Below are 27,948 nucleotides of genomic sequence, written 5' to 3' on the forward strand. Positions count from 1 at the left end.
ATATCAAAGGCCTTCGATAAAGTATGGCATAAAGGCCTACTTCACAAGATTTCCAGCTATGGTATCACAGGTAATGTTCTCTCTATCATTAAATCATTTCTCTCCGATAGGCTCATAAGAGTAGTGGTTAATGGTCAGAAATCAGAGGCCCACAGTATTAATGCTGGAGTCCCTCAGGGGTCCATCCTGGGCCCAACTCTTTTCCTGATCTACATCAATGATCTCCCTAAACACATACTTAAATCATTCATTGACATCTATGCTGATGACACAACCATCTACGGCAACACATCAAAGGCTGTAAATGACAAAGTTCTCTCTGATTCTTTCTCTTCTGATCTCGAGCACGTGGTTCAGTGGGGGAAGAGGTGGCTGGTTACCTTTAAATCTTTACATCATCAACGCTCTGATCCACATCTGGCATCAATTGAAATGGATGGCTCTCGGCTAGGAGAAGCCCCATGTTTTGACAAGCTACTGGGCTTGACCCTTACTCCTGATCTGAAATGGAACACGTACATGAAGTCTGTTGCCAAGGTCGCTGGAAAGATGGTGGGATCCTTCTACCGCTCCAGAAGATATCTCACTACTGATGCAATTCTCTATCTATATAAAAGCCAAGTACGCCCAAGGATGGAATACTGCTGCCATATCTGGGCAGGAGCTGCTAAAAACAGCCTATCCTGCCTTGACAGAGTACAAAATAGACTTTGTGGTTTAGTGGGGGAGGCCCTTTTCTCTTCCCTGCAACCTCTCTCCCACAGAAGAGACGTTGCGAGCCTGTCTTTGTTTTATCGTTATTTCCATGGCAGATGCTCGTCTGAGCTCCAATCTCTCGTCCCCCCTCGCAAATCCTTTACGAAAAACACCCGACTAGCTGAAACCACTGTCAAAAATTTCCCCCACTCTTTATCTGTGCCTAAACCAAAACGTAGATTCCATGAACAAAGCTTCTTTCTTGGAACCGCACGCCTGTGGAACTCTGTTCCGTCAGCGTGCTTCCCACCTGACTACAACCTGGATGTCTTCAAGTCCGACGTAAACAAATTCCTGATGATCCGCCCCCTTAAGTAGACATTTTTATTAAACCCCCACACTAACGTACTGTACATACAATAACCCTTATCCCTGAGTGGCTTCCGGGCCTTGATAAGAGGTGATCACCTTGTAAAAAAAAAACAAAAAAAACTTGCATTCATTATCACTTATAATTAGGTAACTCCTTAGTAAATAAAATATCCAGTGTCGAATTATAAATCCTTTTTCTGTCTTTTCTTTTTTGAACAGCTTGGAAACTGTTGCCAGTCGCCAGTAAAACTCCTGGCATTCCTTTGTCTGGTAAGGCAGACATTGAAGGATTGTCATTGAAACTCCTTGAAAACGGAGACATCGTTTCAACCGACGGAGATGAGGATTCTTCCACGGACAAATTAATACAGGACCAGTTGCTCAAAAACCTGATAAGGGTGTTGAAAGCGAAAATAAAGAAAGGAAACATCAAGGCTCACTTTATTTTAGGACAGCTTTATTTTGAGCAGGTTTGTGGAGAATTCTTTCTCGTTGCATAATCACATTTGTTTCATTGGTTATTGAAATTGTCAGTTTGATGATAGAAGAGTATTATGAAAGAATTGAATTAAGAACTATGATTAATTCACAAGACAACTCGACAGATATTTATTGACATTAGACTTGAAAATAATCATGTTGTAATCCTGAGGTAAACATTCCTGTGGCTCACTTTATTTTAGGACAGCTTTATTTTCAGCAGGTTTGTGGAGAATTCTTTCTTTCTCGTTGCATAATCACATTCGTTTCTTTCAGCACATTTTGTTTAATCACTAATATGCAGTAGCCGATATATCTACTAACAAACCTACCCACTTCAGTTTTTAATATAGGTTTGGAAATCATGTTTTCATACACATAGTTTACGTCTTACCGAGTTCAAAAGCCATTCGAGGATAAGGGTTATTGAAATTGTCAGTTTGATGATGAAAGAGTATTATGAAAGGATTGAATTGAGAACTATGGTCGGTCGGTTTTTGTTTTCTGGCATACCAACCCTTTTCAGGTTATTTAATGCCGAATGCAGTGATTTTGAAGAAAATCTTTTTAATACAATATATTTTTTTTCAAGTCCGTTTCTATTTAACCCATAGTAGTAGTGGTAGTACCTAACAGGTACTACCACTCCAGGTTAGAGTGGACTTGGGAGCAATGGCAATTAAGGGGTGGCTCTACACTTCCCAAAGCCCGCAAGGTGGCGTCTTACCATCGGATATATTTTAAGGTCATATCCAGGACCTTGAGAACTATGATTAATTCACAAGACAGCTCGACAGATATTTATTGACATTAGACTTGAAAATAATCATGTTGTAGTCTGCAGGTAAACATTCCTGTGGTAATGCCTTCTATTTGATTTTAGGTAAACAGAAGAAAATAGAGATATTTGCGGTGGTGGTAGGAAGATGAGTTCTTACTGAGAAGATTTTACTGGGGAAGGGGTAGAGTTTGAAGCTCAGTTGAGCTTTTACCATGGAAATTGTGATTCCTTTAGCCTCTTGATATGCGTGGGAGAAGTGATAATTGCTTGAATTCTGTTAAGAATAATTTTATTATTCTTAACAGAATTTTATTATTCTTAACATAGTTTAGATTAATTTTATTCCTGTACATATGCAGCTGTGAAAACTGCAATGAAAATGATCAACATAAATGTTGACTTTTGCTTCTCTACCAGCTGGAAGATGGCCTCTGTGGTACCAGTGTACAAGAATTTTGTTGAAACGACCGACCATATCAATTATTGTCCTATCTATCTCCTCCCCCTCTTCGGCTGAAATCTTCAAGATGTTAATCAATCAAGCACTAGTCCACCACCTTGTAAAAGATAATCTTCTTTCTGACAAACCGTATGGATTTTGGCAATGTCGTTCAACTGCAGATATTTTAACAGCCATCTCTGAATGCATTTACCATGCACAGGATAAGGCAGGCTAAGCCAGGCCTGCAGCCTTCGATATATCAAAGACCTTTGGCAAAGTATGGCAGGAAGGGTTGCTAATGAAAATTAAATCATACAGTATAACTGGATGAATACTAAATATAATTAGATCCTTCTTAGACAATAGGGCCATCTAGGTTGTTATTGATGGATGTTCATCTAAGTAGCATAACATTAATGCGGGAGTGCCTCAATGGAATTCCCTCCTTACTCTCTGTTTTCTTGATTGTTCCTATATGTAGAAATTTAAATGTAATGTGAACAAGCATCTTGCTGCAGAACTCCCTACGTAGGATGCCCCTGGATTTCTTGCTAATGAACCCTAACCATGTTAATTCAGGAGAAATGAAATGATTGCGCCACCCTTGCTCCACTGTAGACTTCCTGAGCAAACATCCTTACGGGCGGTTGTATTTATTTTCATGCCTGAAAGAAAGCCTTCATTTTTTTTTTTTTTTTTTTTTTTTTTTTTTTTAGAGAGAAAAAAGACCGAACGAGAGGGGAAAATTGGAAGTAGTTTGAGTTAGAAAAGAATTGAAGAAGGAGAGCGAAGGTGAGAAATGGAAGAAAATAAATAAGAAAGAAAAACAAAGTAAAAAGGGGGAAGGTGAAAGAAACAGATTAGTAGAAGAGAGAAGGGGAGGGGAGAGAGAAAGATAAGTACTGCGCATTATCAGTATTCATGTGAGGGCGATTAGAGTGTTGGAAAGAGGGGGATGAGATAATGATGATAACCTTGGGGTTTATTTCTGAATGGCCCTGTCCAATGGTCAAAACCATCCAGAATCAAACCAAACACCCTTTATTTATGAGGTCAGTAGGTTAGGGGGAAAAAATGAGAAGGAAAATGCCGATGGGCTATCAACGAATTTTATCTCTATACTAGCTAGCCACCTGACATTGCCCGGTCATACAATACACTTAAACATTATATTATAATTTATGCAGATTGCATATGTATTATTATAGAATCAATCCTCTATTGAGGGATAATTTGCCTGGTGGACTAATTTGCAAAAAAAAAAAAAATAAATAAATAAATAATAATAATAATGATAATATCTTCCGTTTGCCTGTTTCCCACCTGACTACAACTTGGATGTCTTCAAGTCCAACATAAACAAGTTCCTGATGAACCGCCCCCTTAAGTAAGACACTTTATCAAATCTCCATTACTAACGATTACTACGATATTGTCCTATTGATTACTGTACACGCAATAACCCTTATCCCCGAGTAACCCCCGGGCCTTGATAAGTGGTGACTTCCATGTAAAAAAAATAAAAAAATGAAAACATAATGTCGTTGATTAAATTCTATCTGTGTTTGTTTACAATCTCACGTTAGTTGATATTTGGGTTTGACGATCTTTAACATAGTCTTTTTTTTTTCTTATAGATAAAAAAAAATTTTACAGAGAAATATTTTGCGTTACACCGGCTAGTAACATAAAACTTTAATTTTTTTTTTTTCTTTTTTTCTGTAAGAAAAGAAAGACTATTTTAAAGATTGGATTTTTTCGATTTTCGATACTTATCGGATGAAGTTCTGTACAAAACATATCTAAGAACACTACCAGATATATAAATTACCTTTATGTGGAATTTGCAAAAAAAAAAAAGCTCAGCTGTTTCGGAACCTATGAGAAGCTCACACACACAAAATGACTTTTATACGATTTTTTTTTTTTTTTTACACAGTGATCACCACTTATCAAGGCCCGGAAGCCACTCAGGTATAAGGGTTATTGCAAGTACATTACGTTAGTGTGGAGATTTGATGAAGTGTTTACTTAAGGGGGCGGTTCATTAGGAATTTGTTAACATTGGACTTGAAGACATCCAAGTTGTAGTCCGGTGAGAAGCACGCAGACGGAACAGAGTTCCACAGGCGTGCAGTTCTAAGAAAGAAGCTTTGTTCATGGAATCTACCTTTTGATTTAGGCACAGATATAGAGTGGGGGAAATTTTCACAGTAGATATATATCACAGTAGATAGATATAATAAAATAGGAATAATTATTCCTCTCTGGGAAAAAAACATTAAACAAACACAGACAGCACATATAAGTCTAATATGTAAACGGCTATATGTCTGTCTGTCAGTTTGTCTCCATATTGCCAAACTCTATCTTCTCCGAAACTAAAAGTCAGAGGGCTGCGCTAGGGACCTCAAATGATTGGATCTTTTACAGGCCATTCTTTTAAGGATCTTCTTTAGGCGGTTAAAATTGTTTTTAAGGGGTCAAAAATGAGTCAAAAAACATTTTGTACATTCATCTTAGTTTATTTTTTAATTTTTAATCAGTTCATATGCGTGTTACGTTGATATAGTGGTAACGTCACCAGCTTTGAATGCTACAGTTTTGCTTTCGGTTTCGATTCTAGCTGATGGCACCCAAAAACCTTTTTTATTTTTAAAATCACGACTATAATGATATATACGAAATCAGGGCAAATTAAAATATATTTAAGTGTATTTTACGATCGGGCAGAGCCGCCTCCCCCTCCCTGCTAGTATATTAAAAAAAAATTCGACCAACCTTTCAGTGTACTTTGAACAAAAGATGTGCATGTATGGTGAGGTTTACTCTTGAATATTTAAGGAATTAGAATTAACTAATTACCCGTTCCGTTACAGCCATTTGGTTTCACTCGAAAATTAAAATGACATTTTTGAAAAATCATCTCGCAGAATCAAAAGTATTTAATTCTTTGTAGCTCTACACAATAAACGACGAATGGAAAAAAATGATCATTTGCTTATAAAAACGTTATACATGCTAAAGTATTTTTGGATCTTGTTCCTCCCATATATAACAAAAACAAAAACATCTATATTATTTGCGTACTAGTTACGGAAGAAACTTGTCATATTCCAAAAATCATGTAAATGGCACAAGTAGCTTTATTTTTAATTTAATCAATTTATTTTAAGTTTTAGTTAACCGTGGTAACGTCACCAGCTTTGAATGCTAAAGTTTCAGTTTCGATTCTAGCTGATGGCACCTAAATACCTTTTTTTTTTTACTTTTAAAATCACGACTCTATAATAATATATATGAAATCTAGACAAATTAAAATATCATATTTTAGCATGTTTTACGCCCGGGCAAAGCAAGGATTACTCCCCCCCCCCCGCTAGTTCAATATAGTCAATTCCTGTTGTAGATTTTTGCGCATATTTTTGTTCGCTTTCATTCACTATCGTCACTTTCTCTTGTTTATTTATATAATTATAAAACTTTATGGACCTTTGACCTCGTTCGAGTCATTATTCTGATTGACAATGATCAAACGTGACCTTTTTAATGCAGTAGGGCCCGTTGGTTACGCTGGTCAGTCTTTCATTCACGGCCGGTGCTTATTAGTTTCTCTTGCGTCAGGGTTGCTATGCCGTCATATCGCTGGTCGGTCGCACGCTAAGGAAAAAAAAACAATAATTCACAATTCGCCCTCTGGAAGTAAGGCAACAATGCACAGAGGAAAGAAAATAAACTCTGCTTTTTCTAGTCTACTGATTAATTTTCAAACAAAAAGATATATATATATATATATATATATATATATATATATATATGTACAGTTGCATTTTTTAGTTTCATAAGTAATGAGTTCATATGTTGACAATTAGTCTTTAGGCCTCTCCCTTTCTTTCTTTCTTAATAGTGCGGTGTTAGTGATACGGGGTGTTGTGGAGAGCGGGGTAAACGATCACTCTCAACTGAATCACTGACTGACTGGCGTTTTTCACCTCTGCACATGATTATATAGTGCGGAGGGTGGGGTAACATGGGATGTTTCCCCAACCAATCAACCACGACAGTGTCACTTCTGCCATATCTAGATTGGTCCCTTTTTAGTGTTCCCACACAATCGCACCTGCAAAGGTTGTGAGCTGTTTATCAAACCTTCAGGAACACACTTGTGATCCCTAGGTCAGATGACTGTCCTCGAGGTGTAAACATCTAATCTCCAATATCACATTATTTGCATCAGTTCATATGTTTTTACTCAACCTTTAAGATGCCATTGTTGTTGACGGATAAACCCAAGATGAATATAACACAATCATTTATTATTTTGCTATTTTCTCTCAGCAGGGATTTTTGCTGTCCCCTGGCTGCATTATATTTTATAAAGAGTTATGTTTGCCTGTGAATTTTAAGTTTTCGCTCCCTCCCTTGGGGAGCCCTAACCTTCCTTCGGGTCGGTCATGTCACAGACCGTTCAACCGCCTTTTCTTGTATCTTGCCTATCAAAAACATTGTTGTCATGGAAACCAATTTGCATTTAATAAAATTCTCACTCCTTTCCACAGTCCAACCATATTGAGTACAAATAAACTGCAGTCTTTTCTTAATTGGTTCCCCCGATTTATCGAAGAGGGACCTATGTTTTCAGTGGGGTCCGTGCATGCGCCTGTGCGTCCATTACTCTAGACGATTGCCAGATAACCGTCCATTAGTTTTTCCTGAAATTTTGCCTCAAATTTTATTTTATTAAATAAATGTGCGCAGTAAAAAAAATTCTTTAGAACTTTTTATATACTCTCTAGATCATAATATCTAAGATTTGCGAACGCAAGTCGTATCTACATTTATTTACATTGACTTTTATAAAATTCACGCTATTCCTTCCTCTCGCGTGTTTGTTTGTCTTTTTCGTATAAAAGCAAAACTGAATTGAAAGCAAATGCAGCTTCCTGGCCTATCATGCCGGGATGTCCAAAATGCAATCGGCTTTGATCAATCTGGAAGAAGCACGTCATATCAGACAATTGCTATTCATTTGGACACTCCCTTTTGTGGGGAGCTGGTTTTCCCCAACATCGTGGGGAAATGAAACAGCGGAAAGCTTAACTGGCCTCCAGCCAATGTTTGTTTCTGCAAGTCAACTTTTGAATGAGATCACTAAATTTGAATGCTTTTTGTTGTATTAGGAGTCCCAGCTTAAATGCTATCTAGGTAGTTTTTAGAAATAAAGAAAATAAGAATGTTTATTTTCTCATTAGCTTAGAAATAAAGAAAATAAGAATGTTTATTTTCTCATTAAATAGTTTAGCAGGGTTAGTTTTGACAGCTGTCAAACTCAGTCACCTTGAGTGGCCCAGATGGAGTGCACCGGAAATTGGAAGGTGACATTGAATTCTGGGTAACTTCCGGTGATGACGAGACGGTTGAGAGAGGGTCTAGGCGGCAGATTAAGCGGACGGGAATTTGGGTGCCTCCCGAAAACAACCAGGATCCGAAATGTAGAATTTGCCTTGAATAAAGATTGAAATTTCAAGTCCATCTTGTTTGTTCATCAATGAATCTGTCTGCAGTGACCCGACTCCCAGCAAGATGGAGAACCAGCGAAGGAGAGAATATCATCGCTGGCCAAGGCAAATTCAGGTATGTTCGCATTGCATTTGTTTGCATATACACGTCATCGGAAACATCCCTAGGCAAGGCAAAAAGACATTAGAAGAATCACACACACACCCACATAAGAAGAACATTGATAAGAACACACCCACACACGTATATATATATATATATAAGGACCTTTAGGCATAATACACAAAGACACACACTAATGAATGTACTTCTAACAGATCCCTTTTAATATAACCCAATATGCAACATTTTCACTTCTTATGGCCTCGTAATGTAGTGGTAAAAGTTCATGTTTTCTTTCACTTTCTTTTCCACCTTTGGGTTTGTCACGGGTTCGAGCCTCACACTTTTTTTTTTCTTTTGCACCTACAAACACCCAGGCAATGCTGGGCACCCCCGCTAGACTATAATATAAATCTCAAACGTCTGTTAGTGTGTATGTTTGTATGTCTCACTAAAACTTTTGACACACGTGATCAACATGGAACGCTCATCATCTTCAAGGCATACATGTACGTGTACTTGTTTTTTTTTGTGTTTTTTTTTACAAAAGAGTCACCATTTATCAAGGCTCAGAGGCCACTCCAGGATAAGGGTTAATGTGTGTATAGTAGGACAATATCGTAGTAATTTTGAGCAGCGTAAATTTGGTAAATTGGATTACTTAAGGGGAACGGATCATTAAGAACTTGTTTATGTTGAACTTGAAGACGGCCATATTGTAGTCAGCTGGAAAGCAGACAAAGAGAAGAGAGTTCCACAGGAATGCAGTTCTAAAAAAGAAACTTTGTTCATGGAATCTACGTTTAGGTTTAGGCACAGATAAAGACCGGGGAAATTATTGATAGTGTTTTCAGCTAGACGGATGTTTTTCCTAAAAATTTGGTGAGGGAAGACCTTAATTTCAAACGCTCAGACGAGCATTTTTTTTTATTATTACATTTTCACTCCAAACAAGGCACATCGTCACTTTGGTGTAGGAAGCTATTATCAGGAACATAAGTTGCAGGGATACTAAATAGGGAGTTGAGCAGCAAGATGTCTGTTCACATTATGATTGAACTTCTGCATGTTAATACAGTTAGGAAAGCAGGAACCCAGAAGGGAATTCCAAAGTCTAGCAGTTCTGGGGAAGAAACTATGAGAGTAGAAGACTTTCTTACATCTAGGGATCTCTAGTGTGTCAGGGTGGGATTTTGTGGCTTGTAGGTTTTGTTAGGAGAATTTACGTCTGGTGAGGTCGGAGGTGGGGGTTACAAGTATTTATAGTTCGTCGGAGCATTCACCATTAGAATACTTGTAAAACAAGCAGAGGAATGCAACATTTTGTCGATGGGACAGAGGTTGAAGCTTAGATGACAGTTCAGGACCTATCAGGTTGGCAACTCTCTTTTGAACCCTGTTCAGGAGTAAGAGACTAGTAACAGATGCACCAGCTCAAATGTGAAAACAATACTCCATACATGGGCGAATGGTGGCCTTGTAGAGGTACAGGATACTTTCAGGTATAACTAGCTTTCTAGCACGGTAAAGAGAGCCCATCTTCTCTGCAACAGCCTTGGCAATGCCCTCGATGTATCTGTTCCAACTCATGTTCCCTGTGATGGTTAAGCCGAAGAGTTTGAACAAAGTACTTTCGGGTAATGTATCTTTAGCCATATTGGTGGTTGAGAAGGTTTCTTGTAATTATTAAAGGAAACGAGCTTAGTCTAGGCAGCGTTGAACGTTACAATCCATTTTTAACCCTATTCCATTATAGACTGGAGGTCTTCCTCTAGGTTGCCACCATTGCCTTGGATATGTGTTCATTCATTTTCCCCTCGTGCCTGCTATAGAGCATGGTGTCATCAGCAAATATACCCATCTCAGAGACTATTTTATTAGTGAGGTATTAGTAGGAATAATAAAAGCCCAAGGATCGATCCCTGAGGTACACCCACATTTACATCATATTGTTTAGACGTACAATCATCAAGAACAACCTAGATTCTATTCTTATTTAGAAGATTTAATTATTCGTCTAGTAATATGTGGTAGCCTTTCCTAGTCTCACAAAAAACATGCATTCACATTTCAAGCCACTTTTCTTGTTATATACATATGCACACACAAACATACGTGCACATGTACACACACGTAGATATGTTCATGTACATACTCACATTCATGTGTATACACACACACGCTAACGTACACACATGTACGCACACATATGCACACATGGACAACGTCACTTCCCCTTTCAAAGGAAATCCACACATGCGCAAAAGACCGGAAACAATTATAAAAGCAAGAGCAATAAGCAGCATCTTTCTTTTTTGGACCACCTCTCGAGCTGAGAGGTTCAGCGAACCAGCCGCCTCCCTTTTGGGAGGCGCGCGCTCGCGCGCATCACGTCCCCTGCTACTATGTATGGGGCACGAGCTAACAGACAGTATGTACACTTTATACGTTTTCTATCTCCATGGCCTGGATTGACCTTTTCTCATTCTCTCTCTATACTATAATAGACTTTCCTCCTCACCAGTAAACAGCGAGAGACGCGCGCCAAACTAAACACATGTAGTACCCTTTTCTTTCACTTGTTTCTTCACGAAATAAATCCTAGTTCGTTTAATTCAAGTAAACACGTTGTTCGTTCCTTCCTCAAAGCAATTCATTTTTCCTTTCCCAATTCAAATCATTTTTGATATTTTGTACGACTGGTGGATGTATAATATATTCACCAGTCTACTACAAATACCATAGGATCCGATTTTCATGAGAAAACCATACTATATACTCTGCCAAAAGCTTCAGATATATCTAGAGCTGCTGCCTTATCCAGTGCACAGTATATACATTCAGAGACTACAGTTAGAATATCTGCAGTAGAACGGGCTTACCTAAATCCATATTGATTGTCGGACAGAGGTTTAGCTAAAGCTTGCTTAATATTAGACTTAAATATTTTGGCGAAAAGAGAGAGGAAGCTAAAGGGGCGATAATTTAATGGGTCAGGTCTTTTGCCAGAGTTTTTATAAATGGATACCACAAAAGCAGTTTTCCAGCAGTCAGGAAAGCAAGATTCGTTAAGGCATTTGCTATGAAAATAACAATAAAGCTGAGACAGGTTCGGAATGTCTCTTCTGTGGGAGAGAGGTTGCAGGGAAGAAAAAAGGGCATCCCTTACTAGACTTTAAAGTCTATTTTGAACTCTGTCAAGGCAAGATAATTATTTCTAGCAGCTTCTGCCCAGATGTGGCAATAGTGCTTCATTCTAGGAACTACTTATACAGATAGAGAATTGCATCGGCAGTGAGATATCTACTGGAGCAGTAGAATGATCCAACCATTTTTCCAGTGATCTTGGCAACGGATTTGATGTACGTGTTCCATTTTAGATCAGGAGTAAAGGTCAGACTTAGAAGTCAAAACATGGAGCCTCTTCATTTCAATTGATGCCAAACAGGGGTCAGAGCATTGATAGTGTAAGGATAGAAGCTTGGTTTTAGATGCATTAAAAGTAACAAGCCACCTCTTTCCCCATTGTACCACTTGCTCAAGATCAGAGGAGAGAGAATCAGAGAGAACTCTCAGCATAAATGTCTATGAATGATTTTAGGATGTGATTTGGGAGCTTATTGATGTTGTAATTCCTATGGAAAGTGCTGACTGAGCTCCGATGTTTGGATCCTTCTTTTAAGACATGCACAGTAAGAACTCATTTTCCTGTCATAATGAAAAAGTTTTTTTTTTTTTCTCCCTCCATGTGTCTAGCTTCAGACAGAATTTCCATTTGTAGAGCTTCCCATTTGTGGAATTCATTACCATAGTACTGCTTCCCTGCAGACTACAACATGGTTGTCTTAAAACCAATGTCAATAAATATTTGTCAAAAACTGTCCTCATAAGTAATCAAATTTTGTTCATATCATTCATGTTCAATCCTCTCATAATATTCTTCATCAGTCGACGAAAGTATCCTGTACCGCTATAAGGCCACCATTCGCCCATGTATGGAGTATTGCTGTCATATTTGGGCTGGTGCATCGGCTACTAGTCTCTCGCTCTTTGACAAGGTTCAAAAGAGAGTCGCAAATCTGATAGGCCCTAAACTGTCATCTAAGCTTCAGCCTCTGTCCCATCGACGAAACGTTGCATCCCTCTGTCTGTTCTACAAGTATTTTAATGGTGAATGCTCTGATGAACTGCAAGCACTTGTGCCCCCACGACGTGAACACCCTCGACAGACCCGACAAGCTGCAAAATCCCACCCCCACACTGTAGAGATCCCTAGATGTAAAAGATCTTTCTACTCCAGTAGTTTCTTCCCCAGAACCGCTAGACTTTGGAATTCCATTCCAGGTCACTGCTTCCCCAACTGTACTGACATGCAGAAGTTCAAGTGAACCAACATCTTGCTGCCCAAATTCCTACATAGTACCGCAGTAGTTGTTTCCTCTGATAGTAGCCCCTTACACCAAAGTGGCAATGTGCCTTGTTTGGGGTGAAAATGTAATAAAAAAAAATAAAAAAAACTGATAAGTCATCCATCTCATTAACTCGTATCCTCTAGTGGCTTCTAACCTTAATTAATAGAAACTTTCGTAAAAAAGAAAAAAAAGATATTCTTCTGAATCACTTTTATATTTAATAGAATTCATTCATAGCCGATCAGCATTTTTCTTTCCCTTTTTTTTCCCTAACCTACTGACCTCATAAATAAAGGGTGTCTGGTTTGATTCTGAATGGTGTTGACCATTGGACAGAGCCATTCAGAAGTGAACCCCACGGTTATCATCATTATCTCTCCTCCTCTGCCCCAGACACCTCCAACCTCCCTCACATGAACACTGATAATTTGGGATACTCTCTCTCTCTCTCTCTCTCTCTCTCTCTCTCTCTCTCTCTCTGTTTTTCTTTCACTTTCTCCATTCTCCTTTACCTTTCCTTCTTTCACTTATTCATTTTCTTCCACTTCTCCCCCCTCCCATCATTTTCAAACTCAAACTACTACTCATTTTCCACTCTCCTTCAGTCTTCTTCACTCTAACAAAAAAGAAAAACTTCTTTCATTTATGAAAGAAACTGCAGACTGCCTGTAAGTCTTGTAACTCTCACCTCCCTATTTTGTCCTGTAGTCCTCACATTCCATCAGTGATGTTTTTGACAAAGGGGAAAGAATTGCTGAACTGGCTGTTGTTTTGAATTGGTTTTATGAAGAGATTTTTAATCTCCTCATAGTATTCAGAATCATTCAGCTGTCAATCTATTTGTCTCGTTTGGAACATAACCTGGTGTGTTCCTCGATGAACACAAGTTGTCTGCAGCCGACTTCCATGACAGAATCAGTTGGTTGTCTCTCTGAAGTCGTACTGATAATGTGGCAACCTTAATTTATGTTTTCTCGACTGGTTGCTTCAACAATAACATAAAATTTTGTTGCTTAATGACTCGTGCTATTTAATGTTTAATTCACTGACAACATTGCAGTCATTATGGTCAGCTAATGTACTTCCGGTGTAACATTACTGTGAATTCTATTAAATATAAAAGTGATTCAGAAGAATATCTTTTTTCCCCCATTTTTTTTTTACTAATGAGTTTCTATTAAGGTAAGAAGCCACTGGAGGATACGAGTTAATGAGACGTGGTGACAAGGCAACTCAGTTCCTTCGCTTTTTTTCTTTCACACCTATATCTCTCTGTGCATATACTCTTTTTTTATTACGTTTTTTCTTTCTTTTTTCTTTTTTTTTCGTAATCATTAAAAAGTTTTTTTTTGCTTTTTTCGTAATCATTAAAAAGTTGTTTTTTTTTGCTTTTTTCGTAATCATTGAAAAGTTTTTTGTTTTTTTCGTAATCATTGAAAAGTTGTTTTTTTATCTTTTTTCTTTTTTTTTTTTCGTAATCATTAAAAAGTTGGGTTTTTTTTGTCTTATTTTAATCAAGAATTATTGAATTTAGTTTTATTTTTTTTTAAAGAATTATTAAAAAACACTTTAAAATCTTTTAAAACTATTTTGGAAATATTCTGTATTGGATACGTTTTTTCATGCCGTTTGAAATTTTGTTATTTTGATTTCAATAACATTATTTTTATACTTTCATAAACATATTTATTATATACATTCAAATAAAAAACTTATTTCTAAAATTAAGAAAAAAACATTTTTATGATTTTATAAACATTTTCTTATGAAATTTAAATAAAATAAAATCTTTTATTTTGTTATTAAAACTGCGAATAAAGACTAATTGTGTTATTTTTATCTTTTTATAATTTTGTTAATTTTTATTGAATATTTTTCAATAATGTCCTTTTCTTATATTTTATTTCAATAAATCGTTTCACAATGGAAATACTGAAGAATAATAAAAGTGAAGGAACTGATTTGCCTTGTCACCGCTTCCAGTAGTACTACACCAAAAGTTAGGAAGTATATTAGCTGGCTATAACTTATGCAAACTTTCCATTGCCACAGAAAGAGAGAGAGGGTAACAGAGAAAGCATCCGAACCTAATAAGCTCACCTGTAAAATAGGAAGACTTTTTGCTCTTCATCATTACGTGTCACTTCAGACTTCCTTTCATGGTGCTACTTCCTATACACGTTAGAACAAGGTTTAGTCTTAACTGTTAATAGAATTCTTCATTCTTTTACTTAATTTTGAACTTACATGATTACATGTCATTGTTTACTTCCTTCGATGACACAACTTTCTATATACATTAGTTCTAGTCCTACTCTTAACTTCTAATGGAATTTCCCTTCCTCTTAGTTTTTAAATTCCAAGCTACGTGTCACTGTGGACTTCCTTCTTTTCACTTCAATGATGCAACTTCCTATACACGTTAGTTCTAGTTCTACGCTTAACTTTTAATGGAATTTTCTATTCTCTTATTTAATTTTAAAATTATATGGAAATTTCAGATTCTAACCATATTTTTGTACAGCCGCATATTGTTGCACATGAACCCTTTTGAGTGATTTTTAACTTTGATAAGTGGTGACTCATTAGAAAAAAAATAACTTTTATGATTCAGTATATATATATACAATAAAATTACGTTGACACAGCAGTTTTCATTAGATCACTGAAGTTAAGCAACATTGAGCCTGGTCAGTATTAGCTGGGTGACGATTTGGGAATATTAGGAGCTGTATGTAGTCAGATATCGACATCTTCCTGCAAGAACTGTAAAACTAAATACTGTCATTTCACCTGACAGGGGTATACATGCGACTGGGGATCGCTTGTGAACTTGATCTTCCCTTGAAACTTCCTCTTTCAGAAGAAACTGGATCAACCTGTTTTGGTGAGTGCCAGCGGCTTACTTACTTTTTTATGCTAAAAAAAATGTTTTAAAAAAAGGCGCTGACGTTGTATGATTGTACGGTTGTATCCTATAGCAACTTTTAGAAACGGCTAAAGCAAAAAGGGTAAAGGTTATGTCTGGCTGCTTGAAATAATTCTATAACAACAAAGGACGATGGATGCTGATAAAGTATGACTAAATGATGCAATTCTCTATCTATATAAGAGCCAGGTACGTCCAGGGATGGAGTACTGTTGCCACATCTGGGCAGGAGCTGCTAGAAAGGACTTGTCCTGCCTTGATAGAGTTCAAAATAGACTTTGTAGCCTTGTAGGAGATGTCCTTTTCTCTTCGCTGCAACCTCTATCTCACAGAAGAGATGTTGCAAGTTTGTCTCTGCTTTATCGTTATTTTCATGGAAAATGTTTGACTGAGCTTTAATCTATGGTCCTCCCTTGCCAAACTTTCACAAGAAACACCCGTCTAGCAGAAAACGCTATCAATAATTCCCCCCACTCTTTATCTGTGCCTAAACCTAAACGTAGATTCCATGAAAAAAGCTTCTTTCTTAGAACTGCACGCCTGTGGAATTGTCTTCCGTTTTCCTGCTTTCCAACTGACTACGGTTGTCTTTAAGTTCAGCGTAAACAAGTTCTTGATGAGCCGTTCCACTTAAGTTAACAAATTTACCGAATTTCCATTACTAACGATTACTATATATTGTCCAATTGACTACTGTATACTCTTAACCCTTATCCTCGAGTGGTCTCTGGGCCTTGATAAGTGGTTATGCTTATGTAAAAAAAAAATTATTTTAATTAATCAAACGTTGAAAAGGGAAATTTAGTTAGTAAAATTTTCACTGGCCTTTTTGTTCGGAATAAAGTGTAGTATCTGTTCTGATACTACACTTCACTTTTTCTGTCCTCGGTCAGTGGAGGAGAAATCCTTCACGTCTGAAACGATTTTTATTTTTGCTCCTATCTTTAGGGTAGCCGGATTTTCCCTACATTAAAAACCGACCTTGTGTCTAACTCTGCCCTCGTGGGAAGACAAGTAAATAGGAATATGATAAGTGGGAGTAAAATTATGAAGAATCTTTTTATACGGTTGTTGCTTGTTCCGTTTACATTTAGATGAGTCGTAATTAATCAAGTGTCGGACAAGAATCATCCAAGTTATCTCCATTGGATTTATTCTTGACCAACATTAGAAAATGTATCCTCTTCTACGGAAGGTCAGAAAACTTCTTCCAATATGTGAGAAATTTCAAAACGAAACTGACCTCTTTGTAGTACTTACCAACAAAACAAACGCCCACGTGTTTGTGCCTTGTGTAGGCATGCGCGACAACAAAATTTGGGTTTTTATAAGCGGAAGTCTCGAGGTTGTCAGGAATCTCCTGGCGCATGCGCAAGAGGAGGGATTGAGAGAGTGGTATGAAAGGCAGGTCGAGTGAGAAGGTTGTGGTTGTTGTCATTGGACGTTACAGTGATGCGTTCATTAGCAGTTGATTAAGAAGTTGTTTTTTTTTGTGTCAAGTCGTGCACCTCAGTGAAGGTGAAGATCATATAAGTCGTGCACCTCGGTGAAGGTGAAGGTCATACTCTTTCTAATCAAAGCCATTCCACATAATCTGACCAGCCGTTTATCTTTGCAGGGACTTCACAAATCCTGACGTTGTGTTCATCAGATACCTTGCTGGTAGCAGTCATATAGACTCCCAGAACGTAAACAACATAAATTAAGTGCATTTACTTATGCATTCATTGCTCACGCATTTTGTCTCTGATTCTGACAACCTGTGTTCTTTGTAGATTGTGTTTAGGACTATAATGTAGTCAATCTTTAATACAGGGTAGAACGATAAACTTGTCGCCCTAAATAAAACCACACTACAGCTTTATTTTAAAACTTTTATTGAAAAAATCAATTCATACAACTTGATTATGTAGTAAAGCTGACATCTATTCAATGTAGCCGCCTTCAGCCTCAATTACCACATCGATACAAGTCTGGAACTGGGAGCATGCCTTTTCCACAAATGCCGACAGGAGCTCAGCAAATACTAAATGGATAGCAGCGATCAGGCTGGCTTTGGTGTTGTGGGAGGTCATGTTGGTATAACGAGGTATCGATACCGCCCTAACCACACCGGGTGTCTTTAACCTCGCCGGATTCCACCCGATATGGCAGGTGTTCTTTCGATAGTACCTTGTCCCGTTACAAATTGGCCTGTTGATCGTCCTTACCCACTGTGTTTTCATGGTGGGGCACTTTGCCTCTCGATCGAATCGTCTCCTACCCTGTGTAGGTAGTCTCCGGATACATCAATTACTCCGCTGGTCCTTGCGGCTTGCTGCAAAATGAAGAGTCCTCACCACAAATAAACAGAACTCCGGTTTATAACAATAACAAACTATTCATTGTTTTCATTACTTCCTAACAGCTACTGTCTAAATTGAGGTGACTGACTATAGCAGTGAAACGATGTACGACCAGACCAGTAAAGTCACAGATTTCCCATTAACACAGGCTAGTTAACATCATAACATCAGGCCCTGAGGGCTCCCAAATCGGGAGTGCTTGATCAAGCCAGCCGTTCGGTTTACTGGCTACGACTCTTCTCTTTTTAGAATTCCTTTTTCTAAATTCAACCCCTTTTTCCCCACCTCTCCTTCAGAGAGTGATTACAAACACCCTTTCTTTCTTCCTCTTAGAGCTTACCCTACGTCTTGTCCACTCAGCACCTCTCTCTCTCCCTTTTGTCCTATTAATTTGTACTGAGGTTTTTACTTACTATCAAATTAGGAGTGATTAGTCATTCCAAGTCGAACAATGCTTGGCGGCGACCTTTACCCTTGACCCCCCATTCTAAGTTGTCAGCCTTAACCAGCTAAGGGTCTCTAGATCAGCCTTAATCTCTGGATCTCTTCAAATCTGTCAACAGAGGTTTTAAAAACAACCTTTCATGTTAACAGATATATAACGACAATGAGATAAAAACAATTATTCTTTGTTTTTTTTTTTTCTCTTTTCTTGTCAAAATCCCATAGACATTTCTGTTTTGTCCCAATCAGACATCAACACCCCCCTCTTCTGCCCCCTCTTCCTCTATATCGTCCGGTCAAATACCTCTCTCATCGCAATATTCACCTCGCTGCATGCATTCATGACACCAATTAGTGTCGCATCGGTGATGTTCTCGAGATATGGTTACACAAAGTAGTCCAGTGAATTCAGGTCAGGGGGGGAGAGGGGGGGCAATAAGAGAAGGGTACAAAGTCGTAGCACTCCTTCTGAAGTCAAGTCTGGGTCTCTTTGGACTTGTGGGCCAGCGCCAAGACCTGCTGCCACAGCCAGAACCAGTGGATCACCACATTCTTCAGCACATCCAGATACACTTTGGTGTTAACTTAGAAACCGACTTCGAAGATGTGAGGTGGCATGATGTGGCCCTCACTTGAAATCACACCAAAGACCATAACTGTGGTCGGACACTTTGTTTTTATCACCTTGGAAGCGTCCCTGCTATCCGTGACAATCCAGCGATGCATTTTGAGAGTGCTGGCAATGGTTCTGTTGGCATAACTTGGATCAGTAGAGAGCAGGTGTTGTACAGTGGTGCATCTCCAATCTCATTCGTTGAACATTGTGTCACTTTTAAACATGATAGAAGGCTTCTATCGTCTTGGGATTTGTACACAACTGCCCAACTAGTAGATGGTCTGCAACAAAAAAAGAAAACCTTTTCATAAAACGGAAATGGAACCATGTCGTCTTTTCTAGGGTGATAATTTTATTGTTCCACCTTGTACTTATATCTGTTATATTCCTTTGATATTTTTACTCTTTTTCTGGTTGTCTTCAACGATTTATTTGTTTATGTAAATCCAACTGTTTCCTCACTTAAAAGTTTTTCTCTTTTTTCCTGACGCACACATGCATTGTCTACGACAACACAATGCACAATGTAGTAAAATAAAAAATGGAAGCAGACTTTTTTTTATAAAGATTTAGAATTTTCCTGTTTACAACTACTACTTTTCGAAAGAAAAGAAAAGAGAAGACCAAAGCTAAGTGTTTATTTAATCATACTTTATTTGTGTGTGTGTGTGTGTGTGTGTGTGTGTGTGTGTGTGTGTATTAATGTTGGGACTATTAATCGGAATTGGGAATCGGAACATTTAGGGGTATCGGAATCAGAAAAAATTGGTGCCTATTTTCCGATGCCAGAACAATTCTTTTAATTGTCATTTTATTTAAGTGTTTAAAGCAAAACCTACCTTAACCGGTAATAATTATAAAATAATAAATATTCATTGATTTTTAACTATTAGTAAAACTAAGATCGATAGACGATTCTCACAAGTGTATTTTTTTCCGTTGAGGAAAATATGTGCACATTTAGCATGTATTTTTACTGTAATTGAAAAAAAAAATAACGGCTCTATATTTAAATATTCTGAGATTTTTAAGAACCAAAATCGGTAATTGTATCAGAATCGGGAAAAACATTGGAATCGTCCCATATATATGTATATATATATATATATATATACACCCACACATACACACACATACACACATATATGTGTGTGTGTGTGTGTGTTAATCATTTACTTGAAATGTACTCTGTTTGTATATATCAATCGTAATTTATTAAAAAATCTTTCACATAAAGTTTTTTTCATGAAAAAGATTACATGAACCATGTAAATTGTCCAAAATGGTGTTTTTTATAAGTTTTTTTCAGGTAAACATCTGAAGAGTATGTGACTAAATATGCAGCAATAACATAATTTTGTAGACTTGTTAGTCGCAATACGAAACCTTTTGAAAAATAATAAATATCCAACTGAGAAAACTTTTTATTTGGAACTTGGAGAAGTTTTATATTACACTAATATAATTATATATATATATATATATATATATATATATATATATATATATATAGGAGATTAGAACAATAGTCTAAAGAGCTGAGTGTATTTTAATGTAACAGTGAAATTACTAGTTTAATTAAAATGCAGGAAATAGAAAGTGCTCGTTGTAATTTAGATATATAATAAGCTCGATAGTTAAATGTCCTATTGTTAAATTATCAATCACATTACTTATATATATATATATATATATATATATATATAATGTTGTTTTAAATATGTGCAATAATTTGACTTGGCTAAGAGTTCCCTTTTCTTACTAAGTTGTTAAAAAAGATTAAGTGATAAAGTTTAAGCTATTTTTAAAATAACTTTAGCAAACAGTTTTTATAATATTAAAAAACAAATTCCAAACAATAACATTTTATTATTTTTATGCAAAATTTTAATGCACATTTTTTTCCTTCTGGCATTGTTTGCTGTCAACTTCAAGTTACCCAATCCTCTGCCTCATCTATTATATTTTTAAAATGGATCGATTAGAGGAACGCATCAGTTTTTCAGTTGAAAGAGATGAAAAATCGTGATGGAAAAAAGATGGAAACTTATGAAGATTTAAGGGAGAAGATTGATGGAAATTTATTTTTGGTTCGAGTCTCAAGGGTTTCAACTTGACCAGTCGTTATCATTTAAGAAGAAAACGAACCCTGGGTTTACTTTCGGCGGCCTCATAGCTCTCACTCCTCTTATTTTGTTTTTAGTCCTCACATTTCATGTGCGATATTTCTGACAAAGAGGGAAGAATTGCTGTTTTCTGGGGCAGAATCTAATCTACCTAATACTTATCATTGGCAAGTTTTTGACCTGGAAGTAGTATTTTTTTTTTTTTTTTTTTTTTTAATATTTAACATCAAGTGGCTTCATATCTTGTCTGGAAAGATTTCCATAAAAAAAAAACAGCAAAAAAATTAGTAATGACTTATAAGCAGAAATATGTAAAAAAAAAAAAAAAAAAAAAAAGAACTATACAGACATCGTTGTTTAAACAAACGCGCACTTTAGCACACATATAATCAGATAAACCAAATAAAGTCTCTGTGGCGGCGATAAAAATGTCTGCACTAGTTTGAGTCTTAAAACCGTTAAAGTTTGAATTTTGTATTCCATAAAAAAACAGTGAATTCTTATATTCTATGGCAAACGTGTTGACTAACGCTCACACTGCAATGAACATTCAAGATTTCAATGATATCTGAAGACATCCCAAGGATTATCACCGCCATGCAACGCAAAAATAAATAAATGAAACCTGGATTTTCCTGATAGAGAATTCAAAATATTGAATTTGTTTTAATAAAAAAATTTATTTATTTATTGTAAAAAATTTGTTTTAATAAAAAAATTTATTTATTTATTGTAAAAAATTTGTTTTAATAAATAAATATATTTATTTATTGTAAAAAATTTGTTTTAATAAATAAATAAATTTATTGTAAAAAATGGCTGCTCTAGTTTTGGTCTTAAAACCGTTAAAGTTTGAATTTTGTATAATCATATTTGTTGCACTTCTACAAAAACGCGTGCTGACAATCAAACGCGGAGACGGTTTTATAACAAAACTCTATTTGTTTAATTAGTATTTTGCCTGTCCATGGTCATAGGGCGTGTCGAGCAAGGGTTGTGAAAGGTGAGGGTTGGCATTGACGAACTAATGACGTGACGATCGCGCGTCCGTCTCCCTGTCTTTGTGTTCCTTAGACCGTTTGCTTTTATTGAAAAATTCTTTCTTTGTTCCATCAGAAGTCAATATGTGTGCACAAAGTTTGATTTGGTATTTTCTTTGTACTCTGCTAACCTGGAATTTCCTTTATCCAACAGGAGGAGAGATCAATGTTTAATTCTAATTCCTTCTTAATTTGTTTTTTTGTTTTTAACTTAGTTTTAAGATGGCGACATACAGGTGAAGTCACAAGGCAACATTCACTTAGATTTCTACATTGTTGGGCACATCTTGTCCGTCTTGTTTCCCGATTCGTACTGACTTTTAAAAATCCTCTTATTTTTGCTTCACAGGGGTAGCGTCATCATCTCATATATTTCTGTTATTTTTAGTATGTTTTGTCTTGGATGTTAACCTTTGAATCCCTACTTCCATCTCGCCAGCTGCACTAGATACATTTCTGTTTACTGCCAGGTTATTCTGACATATGCTAAAGTGACCCATGCCAAAATTCATACTAGTTAACTTAATTGCTACTTACTGGCATAAGGTCCCAATGTATAACACAAATGGCTATCATCAGTTTAATGTGTTGTATGAATTGTGAAATATCAGGACGATTAATTGTATACAATCGATTGATACAAAAGTCACTATTTACCACATAAATGTTGGTAGTGTAGATTGTCGGGTCATATTTCATCCCGACGTTTGTTTAAAAACAAAATCATTTTTAAACTGTGTGTCTGTTAAGTTCTATTATCTATCCTACCCTTGTTTCAATCATGCTAGCTGCAGATAGGTCTTTTTGCATTTGCCACCAGGTTATCATGACATGTACTAATGAAACCCTCGCCAAAGTTCATACTAGTTAACATATTTTTTTTATTTTTTTACTCACATTCACCCCTAACAAAGCATATCGCCAGTTGGACATAAGGGGCTACTATTTGGGGCCCATGTCCAGGAAAGATTAACAAGATGTTGATTTACGTTACATTTAAACTTCTGCATATCAGTAATGTAAGAGAAGCAGGTAGCAGGAAAGGAATTCCAAAGTCTAGCTGTTCGAGGGAAGAAACTATTAGAGTAGAAAGCTTTCTAGCATTTAGGGACCTCAACAGTGAAGGGGTGTGATTTTGTTGCTAAGCAGGTTTCTTGGGGATATGTACATCGAGGAGACACAAGTGCAACGAGTTCATCAGAACACATTCCATTAAAATATTTGTAAAACAGGCACAAAGATGCAGCATTGTGGCGATGGGACAGGGGTTGGAGCTTAGTTGACAAAGTGGGACCGATTAGATTGAAGACTCTTTTTTGGACCTTATCAATGAGGAAAAGCTAGTGGTAGATGAATCAGCCGAGATGTGGCAACAATACTCCATGCATGCGCGAATGTGGAGGTACAGGATACTTTCTGGTTTGAGTAGTCTTCTAGCTCGATAGAGAGAACCCATCTTCTTTGCAGCAGCCTTTGCAATGTCCTCAATGTATTTGTTCCAGTTCATATTGCCCGTGAATGTTAGGTTGAGGAGTTTGAAGGAAAAATTCTCAGGAAGGGTGTTGTCATGAATATTGATGGTAGGAGAGGCATCTTGTAGTTGTTAAAAGAGATCAGCTTAGTTTTACTAGCATTAAATGTTACCATCTATTTGCCTCTATTCATTGGTATAGGTTCCCAATATATAGCACTTTTCTAGCGTGATCGACAAGAAACCCTTCGAATTAAAGATGGCGGACAGGTAAGTGAACAACCTTTTCCCATTAGTAGATAAGAATCGAGTCTTGTTAAAACATGCGCCCCCTCCCCACTGCCAACAACTGATGACTCGCTAATTTAAAAAAAAAAAAAGGTACGATAGTAAATTCATGTCAACTTCTGACCAAGAACAGAACATATACTACACTTTGATCATAGTTTTAAGACTAAGGTAATTTTTTAATTTAATTTAATTTTTTTTATTTTTTTTTGCAGGAATTTTACAAAGATGCTTTTACATATTTTGAGCTCGTACAGGAACACGATTTGCAGAGTCTTTACCAACTTGGCGTCATGTATTATGACGGGCTTGGTACTGAATCGAACCCTGTGAGTTTTTTGCTTTTTCATATTCCTTCTGCTGTCTTCTGTCGTAATTCCATTAAAATTAACTTTTTAGAGAAGTTGAAAAATTGACACAAATTAACTATAGATATACAGGGTCTCCCAAAAGAAGCTGATGGTTAAAAAAAAATCATAACTTTCTTAATTTTTTTATATTTTTTTCAGATCATCTAGAGTAACCCTTCCAAGGTCATCACGAGTCGTTACACTATCAAGGTTCAGATATTTATCGTAAAGTCGTATTTTCGGTTGAATGAGTCGATATCAGATACTAAAAAGGGAACTTCAACGAAACAAATTCCCCTACTCCCAATGCAATAAAACCTAACACAATAATTGCCCTTAAAAACAATATAGAGGAGGAAATTAGGGCCATAAGCCCTGAAACATTAAGTGATGTGCTGGACAATGACCTGCAGAGAGCACAAGAATGTGAAAATGAAAATGGTGGACATTTGAGTAACATCATTTTTCATAACTAAAATTCGACCTTGTGAAAAGCATACCCTAGATTAAGTTGTGTAAATAAAATTAGAATAAGTAGACTATGATATATTACTATATCTCAAATAATCACGGAGAGGCTCATCTACCTACATATGAAAATTGGTAAGCATAACTTAAATATTGAGAAAATTAATCAAATTTTAAATCCGTCAGCTTCTTTTGGGACACCATGTATGTAAGACTGGCTCACTCATATTCGTTAATATGTTGTGATGTTGGATAATGGAAGCATGGTACCTGAAACAAACAAAAATGAGAACAAAAGACCGTGCTGATCATAGATGCAAGAATCAAACTAGACGAACAAAACAACATATAATGAGAAACAGAATTCACGAATTGGAAATCATTTTTGGAAAAATCATTGTGAACGAAATAACAAAATGTTGCATCCTTCTTCCTGTTTTACAAGTATTTTAATGGTATGTGCTCCGACGAACATCAAGCCTTTGTACTTCCTTGAAGTAAATACCCCCAACAAATTTGACAAGCAGCAAAATCCCACCCCTACATTGTAGAGACCCTTAGATGCTATTAGGGCCTTCTACTCTAATCGTTTCTTCCATAAGACTGCTAGACTCTGGAATTCCCTTCCAGGTTCCTGCTTCCCTGAAGTTACAATGGTAACAAGTCATTCACTTCCCCATGAATCAAATATGGCTGAAGAAAGGCTTATAAGTAGAAATCACAAATTTATTTTCGCTTGCATCTGCTCTCTAAGTTTGAAACCATGTTGCTCTAAATTGTAACACGAAGAGCATTCCAAAATTAATGCCTCCTATTTTTTATTCTAGTGGGGATTGCAAATTGCATTGTTATGATGATTGAACTTATGCATTTGTGATCTGAAAGTTTCATCCCTCTTGTTAAAGTGAAATAAATAATGTCCAGACGATGATGTGGTAAATGGAAGATGTTTATTCAGAGTACCAACGCATGCGACTTGTCTCAAAGAGAAGTACTGAACTGCCTAGATCCCTTCTGCCTCCTGGCAGCCCTTCTCCAATACAAGGGGAGATCATCAATCTGTCCTTGGGCAGGGTAAATAGGACATTAACACCTCTGTTGCAGTTATTGATGGCGTGAGACTCTAAGAAACCAACCCCTATCATGGGTGTGTGTCAGAAGCAGAGATGCTTCATTGAATTCCTCGCAAAAATGGATTGAGAATGCTGGTGACTATGTAGAAAAATATCAATTCTGGAGCACAAAAGGTTGTTTTAATGGTAGCATTTCCATCTTCATAGCTTTTTAGCTTTTTCAGTTAAAAAAAAATAGGGGGCTTAGCTTTTGGAGTAACCCTCGGATTATAAATATATATTACGCACACGCACACACACACACACACACACACACATGTCTAAACCTTTAAATTGCTATTAATTTTTTAAAAGAATTTGTTGAATTTTCCAGACTAAAGGATTTGAATGTCTGTTAAAAGTGGCTAATGCCAATTCTGCAGCATACAAATCCTTGATTCACGGCGCTCAATACTGTATTGGCCTGGCATATTTCCAAGGTTTTGGCGTACAACAGTCCGACAAAGAGGCAGTAAGGTCAGTACAATAGAAAATCTTATAAACTAATTAATTTAAATAAATTTTCAATCCAATAAATAATAAATTAGTCATTTAAATAAGTTTTTAATTCAATTTTTATTGCAAAAATTATTCAAAGCAAGTTCTTAATCATTTTTATTTATAAATTTAAAATTTGAAACAACATTTTGAATATAAATTTGAAAAACATTTGTAAAAAAAAATTTTTAATAAACAAAAAAAAACAGCTAGTAATAAATTGAAAGAAGGGGAGGAGAAAATTAGAGCGAGAGAGAAGAATACATTTCGTCTCTTGTAGTTTGCCTGCCAAACAGTAGTAGTAGTGACTAAAGAGTTGTCTGTCTGGCTTTTTTGTCTTTCTTTGTAGTAGTCATTTTATGAAAATGGCACACATTTGTGGTTTTAATAATTTCGGGGAAGGAGGAACAGTATTTATGATATGATACTGTCGTTCCTCTAAGGCAGCGTTTTCCAGCATTTTTACCCTTGCATAGCCTTTAAAACAAGTTACATGTTTGAAGGAATCCCTGTGCAAAAAAAAAAAAAAAAAATGTATACGATTTTTATTTTTTATTTTTATCATAGTTCACAGGTAAAATATAGTATATATTTTTGAATAACGGATTTAAGGAAAAATTCATATTTTGTTCCATCAGCCATTGCTGAACAGAGGTCCTAAGTAATTTGCAATTGTATTTTTTGGTTGCTCGCACTGAGAATTGAACCTTTAACCTTCAGGAGCATATTACTTTTATAATTGACTTTTAACCACTGCACCACAGGTCCTTGTGGACAAATTTCTGACAGAAACATTCCCCGAGTTCGACAAAATATACACCTGAAGAAGGTCGGAGGTTACAACGACCGAAATGTCGTGAAAATGACACTCAAGATGAGAACAGTAGTCCGAAGAATCCAAATAATACGAATAACCAATCCTCATCTAAAAAATTAAAAAATTAAAAAATTAAAAAATGTAAACTTATGTTTTTTTTTTTTAACTGTAATTATTGAAAGTTTCTAGTTTTTAAATTCTATTTTTAGATGGTGGAGATTGGCATCCAATGGGGGTCAACCTGGAGGTAGCGCAAAGGCCCAGTCAATGTTGGGAATGTATTATTCTTTGCCAGACTCCAAGGATTTCAAACAAGCTTTTATTTGGCACATGCAGGCTTACAAGAATGGGAACCTTGAATCACAAGGTAAGGCTGTGACATAGGTTACAGGCTGTTACGTATGTTACTTATGGTAACATGCTTTGCAAGAGGATGATTTTTAGTTTGTCCATACAAAACATATTCATATAAGAGAGTCACAAACTAATAGGTCCCGCACTGTCAGCTAGGTTTCACCCATCGTCCCATCGACGAAATGTTGAATCCTTCTGCCTGTTTTACAAGTATTTTAATGGTAGGTGCTCCGACGAATAACAAGCCCTTGTACCCACTCTATATAAAATACCCTCAACAAACTT

The 27,948-nt window shown here is 36.5% G+C and overlaps 1 protein-coding gene across 1 annotated transcript in view; it reads left to right on the forward strand.

The window, feature by feature from the left end:
- The window catches only part of LOC145242703 (LRP2-binding protein-like), a 57,979-nt gene that overhangs the window by 11,743 nt on the left and 18,288 nt on the right, over window positions 1-27,948 (forward strand). Inside the window, exons 2-5 of the mRNA XM_080105835.1 lie at window positions 1,288-1,538; window positions 24,280-24,393; window positions 26,329-26,471; window positions 27,519-27,676. Coding sequence (XP_079961961.1) covers window positions 1,288-1,538; window positions 24,280-24,393; window positions 26,329-26,471; window positions 27,519-27,676 — 666 coding nt within the window. The remainder of the gene's footprint in view (window positions 1-1,287; window positions 1,539-24,279; window positions 24,394-26,328; window positions 26,472-27,518; window positions 27,677-27,948) is intronic.

This window comes from Euprymna scolopes, chromosome 21, assembly GCF_053919585.1.
Source record: "Euprymna scolopes isolate OS-2025 chromosome 21, ASM5391958v1, whole genome shotgun sequence".
Taxonomy (NCBI): Eukaryota; Metazoa; Mollusca; class Cephalopoda; order Sepiida; family Sepiolidae; genus Euprymna; species Euprymna scolopes.